The following is a 5,000-nucleotide window of genomic DNA, read 5'->3' as shown; positions in this document are numbered from 1 at the left end:
TGTGAGTGTGTGTGCTTGTGTGAGTGTGTGTGAGTGTGAGAGTGAGTATGAGTATGAGTATGAGTGTGAGTGTGAGTGTGAGAGTGAGAGAGTGTGAGAGTGAGAGAGTGTGAGTGAGTGTGCATTTTATATGTATGTGTATATGTATGTGTATATGTATATGTATATGTATATGTATGTGTATGTGTATGTGTATGTATATGTGTATGTATATGTGTATATGTATGTGTATGTATATGTGTATGTGTATCACATCTGTGTGTGTTTGTTTGCACCTGTTTGTTAGTGCAAATGCATGTGCTCAGACATGTGCATGTATGTGTGTGTGTGTCTGTGCCTGGGCATGGGAAGTGTCCTTTTATGTAAGTGCATATTAGTATGAGCATAAATATGTGTTAGTATTTGTGTACTTGTATGTGCAAGTGTGATATGTGAATTCTGTCTTTCCCAAAAATACTGTTTGGATATACATTTCTTTTCCTTTTATAGGTTGACATTCAAGATTTTCAGCATTGCACCACTACCTCTGAACAGTCTATAAAAAATCCTGTTAGCAATTTGAGACACTCTGGACTTCAGACTCTGCCTTCAGCTCTAAGCTAGACAGATGTACAGACACAGACGCAGACAGACACATACACGCAGGATGGTAACTGGTCAATAGCCTCTGCAGTGAGTGCAACGCTTGGACCTGCACTGTCCACATGGCTCTTGCTACAACAACCCGTTATCCAAAACTACAACAAGAGTTGGTTTTCCGGGCTGTCTTGTAGAAGGTTTTCGACTGCAGGCTGAGCATCTCTGATTTGCTGACCAGGTCATCCAGCTTCTCCCCTCGCTCCAGCACAGCCTCAATGGTGTTGTGCTGCAGAAATAGGTGTCTTTTTGATTTATAATGATGATGGTTTGGTTGTATTAAAAAAAAAATTTGCTGTAAATATCTGAAACTCATAAAAATTCAGTTTAATATTTCTCTAACTGAAACTGAATGGATCCAAAACTGCCAGGAACATGTAAAGTTCACAGTATATTGCTTTATTCAATGTTTATGCAAGTGATGGCTCCACAAGTGCAAAACCACCAAGGAATCAATTAGTAAACCTACATGACTCCCCTTTCCTTGAGTTTTCAGGAAAATTTTGTTTTTCTGTTATTATTATTACTGATGATATCATCTCTATGTGTAAATACAATTCATAAACTAAACTTACAACGGCCATGGCATGTAAGTACATGCCATCCCACTGGCATTGGCTTATGACCCATTAGACAAATGATCATGTGCTGTATATGCAAGGAGTTTTATGATTGTAACAGCACTAGTTCTCAAACTACAGTTAAACCCCCATTTCCTATGGTTTTATGGGAAAATAATATTTGACATCTTCAGAATCAAAGACAATGGGAAAAAATATTTTTGAACCCTGCTAATCACTGGATTCGGCAGACTTTGAAATCAATTAGGAAAAAACTCTCAGATTGGGCTATGCTGAAAATATCAAAATATATATTAATGTTATGAAAAGGCTTCACTTTTATTGTCTCTTGAAATGTGAAACGAGAGAGATAAAGTAAATCACTAGATCTTTCAAGTGTTTTAATACGACTAGGTAAGGTGATACTTGGGATCTAAAATCTAAAGTATTACTAGAAGTAAAAGTTTTACTAATTAGAAACTAAAATTTTATAGTTACAGCCTCATTTTAGTTGTCTTTCATATATGCGAGTATAATGTTCTAAGTCATGACTTTATTCCCTTTTATCAGAACTCCATAAACAGCCATAACATTTGCTAAAGGCATTTGAGGTTTGGGCTGTAAATAGTTCCAGTTGATGTAAACTGATGACAACACTTTACTTTTCCAAATTGTCCATGCAGGTAATATCACCATGGTATATCGCTAAACCTGCCCTGCAATTCAATTATTCCCACATACTTCTTGAGTACTTTATATTTTAGGAATTCCAAGAATAGTCATTCATTCACTCCAATAAGTTCAACCCTTTTCCAAATTTCCAAATAAATCTCACAAAGTTTAGCTTCACAGTATATTTCTTAGTTCCACAAACCAGTTTTGAGAAACAACCATTGATGTTTCTTGTATGTAGAACAAACATCAGAAATAAAAAGTAGCATACCCTGACTCAGCAATTAGTTAAATAGAGATTACGTAACTAATCACCATCTTCCCTCTCTCTATATCTAACTAACTGTGAGCTACATAGATTTCGAGCAAAGGACATTATATTTTAAAGTGAAGAAAGCTTGAAATGGAACCGGAAGGAATTACAAGAGATTGCATGTATTACAATTACACAGTTACCTTCCACAGCCACAATTTGAGCTTTTAATGTAGAGTGTCATGCTGTAATAGGTCTAAAGAAGATTTCTGACTGGGTTTAACCTCACAATAATTTTAGCCCATAGGAGCCAAGTATCACTATAACCTAAGGATGCTAGGTGGCATCAATTTCAACCAAGAAACAGTGAGGACATATGCTGCGTGGCAAGTATCCATGCTGCTGCAGTTATGCCCACTTTTGCATCACTAAACACTCATTCCAATTTGCATGTCCAGTCTGCAATCATTGAAGAGACAAACTTTCAATTTAGATTTTAAGCTTCTTTTACTGAAAAATCACATAAGGCACAATCAAAATCACAAACAATGGAGAAAACAAATATCAACCATACTTCTAATTTTTTTTTTAAACACTTAGATGCATGTGGAAATCATGGTATAGCTTGGTTTGGTGACCCAGATCCATTGTCAAGTTCTTTAACCCGTTTGGTAGAATTTAAGAATATTACTTAAATAACTCTGAACAACTATGAAGATTATCCTTATTAGCCAGTTAACTACAAGGTAACAAATGCAGCCAACGAATTTGTAAAGAATTCCGAGGTATCCATAGAAGTCACTGCATCTATAAGAACTAAATATCAGGACACAGAATAAATAAGATAACCCACCAAAGAAAGAAAGAAAGAAAGTCTAACATTGTACAGAAATATACACAGAAAGACTATACTATACTCATACACTTACCAGAATGATCTTAGTTTCCTCGACTTCCTCCTGTACGCGAGTGAGTGCATCAGCCTCCCTTGGGTTTTGCCAGCGAGTCAGGGTAGCTGGCAGCTCTGTATAGGGAATTGCCGACTCTTCTGTGCTAGGCCATAGATGGGCAGGAACTTTAGCAGCAAAATCATCTAGCACCTGCATGACACAGAGAATGATTAAGCGAAGCTGGAGAGGGTGAGGGAGAGTAGTGGATAAAAAGATGTATGTTGTATGTTGAATGAATGTATGTGCCTATAAACAAAATGATAACAGGAAGAACAGGAGAACACAATTATGCACAAGGCTTTTTCACTACACAGCACCTTCAATAAGCCCTGAAGAAGCAATTTAGCTAAATAACCTTCAGTATTTCTTCTTTACAACTGGAATAACATTAATCCTCAACTTGGGTATATGTACAAGTACCTATTTGCACACTTACAAACATAAGTACACAAGACAGACAGACACACTCACAGTGTTTAACTACATCATTAAAAAGCTTTTGAACCATGAAGTAGCATACAAAGGCATATATTCCAAAACCGAATTACAAGCCTTAGTATTTCGTAAATGCAGTCAAATTGTCCACAACAAAAATATGTAATGCATCTAAGCTACATTATTAGCCCATCGCTGTGATGATCATGTAATGCTTACTGTAGAAGCATAATTTATGAATTATGCTTTCCCCAGATGGGTTACAAATGCTCAGTCACCAAGGAGTCAATTCCCCTATTCTTGATTTTTTTTTTTTTTTTTGGGGGGGGAGAGGGATCTCTAATACTATTGATATCAATGTGATATTATCATTATTGAATTCATGGTTATTATAACATTATTAACAATATTAATAGAGAAAAAAAAAAATCTTTGAAAAGGGTAAATAGGGGAGACAGATAGAGCTTGTAAATGACACCTTGGTGAAGAAGTACTTGAGAAGCCATCAACGTGTAAACACAATTAATAACCCCCCCAAAAAAAAAAAATCTCTAATGAACATCAAAATTAACGAAAACTGATATTACCATTCTAAAAAGCAATATAACATAAAAAACAGCAAATCTTGCCTTAAACTATTATACAATATAAATAAAGGATAATTCAAAAGCAGAAATTTACATATATTTATAAACATAAAAAAAAATTATAATAATGATCATGCTTTTTATAACTAACCTTATTTATCATGTTATGTGCCACTCTGTACTGGTATTCATGGTCTGATATGACAACGCCTGCTAGGTTATCTGCCCTCACGTACACATGACACATATACTCTGCACAGGAAAAAAAAAAAAGTATTACATAGAAATTAGTAATGTTTTGAACAGAGGATATATCTAGCATCAGATATATTTAGCATCTGCTTAACCCTTAGCCTCCAAGTACTATACAGAAACTGGCAATGTTTTGAGCAGAGGATATATCTGCATGTGATTCACGTCATGGCTGACTTGGTCGTGGCTCTAGGTGAATTCTTTATAAGGTAGCCTCAAGCCCACGTGCCCAGGGGAATTGCCTGAGGGAGAATGGGACTGACTATTGTTTTGTATAAAGAGCGATATTAACCCCTACAATCCAGACAGTGTGCCCATATGAAAAAATTTGGAATGAGGGGCAGGTGACATGAACATGCAGTTATGAGAATTTTGGCTGCAGGTCAGGGTAATGGTAATGACTTGCCAGAGAGTCAGAGGGTCATTAGATTTGCTGGGCATTTAGGAAGGGGCTTTTGCATTGTTACCCTCCATCAGCCATGACTGGAAGATGGACATTATTTCAGCTTTTTTTGCCTAAAACTGGACCAGCATAGTGAACAAAAGATTTGAAAAATGAGCTATTTTAGGTGTTTTTTAACATAAAACTGGACCTATATAGATGCAATTTAGTGGGGAAAAAAAGGTACGAATTGTGCCCATCGGGGCACAAAAT

General features: G+C 36.1%; 2 protein-coding genes across 3 annotated transcripts in view; one reads left to right on the top strand and one right to left on the bottom strand.

Moving 5' to 3' along the window:
- Positions 1–603, top strand: part of LOC119568335 — a 20,236-nt gene extending 19,633 nt beyond the window's left edge. The window contains exon 2 of the mRNA XM_037916789.1: positions 490–603. Coding sequence (XP_037772717.1) covers positions 490–603 — 114 coding nt within the window. The remainder of the gene's footprint in view (positions 1–489) is intronic.
- Positions 1–5,000, bottom strand: part of LOC119568392 (synaptobrevin homolog YKT6-like) — a 10,798-nt gene that overhangs the window by 1,694 nt on the left and 4,104 nt on the right. Inside the window, exons 3-5 of one of the 2 annotated variants that reach the window (XM_037916887.1) lie at positions 4,245–4,345; positions 3,051–3,221; positions 1–865 (exon numbers count right to left, since the gene is read on the bottom strand). The exon at positions 1–865 is cut by the window's left edge and continues 1,694 nt beyond it. In XM_037916887.1, coding sequence (XP_037772815.1) covers positions 728–865; positions 3,051–3,221; positions 4,245–4,345 — 410 coding nt within the window. In that variant the 3' untranslated portion in view covers positions 1–727. The remainder of the gene's footprint in view (positions 866–3,050; positions 3,222–4,244; positions 4,346–5,000) is intronic. The other variant, XM_037916889.1, reaches the window with a different exon arrangement.

This window comes from Penaeus monodon, chromosome 43 (assembly GCF_015228065.2).
Source record: "Penaeus monodon isolate SGIC_2016 chromosome 43, NSTDA_Pmon_1, whole genome shotgun sequence".
In the NCBI taxonomy this organism is placed as follows: domain Eukaryota; kingdom Metazoa; phylum Arthropoda; class Malacostraca; order Decapoda; family Penaeidae; genus Penaeus; species Penaeus monodon.
Note: the sequence above shows the minus strand (reverse complement) of the source record. Positions and strands in the feature narration are given on the sequence as shown.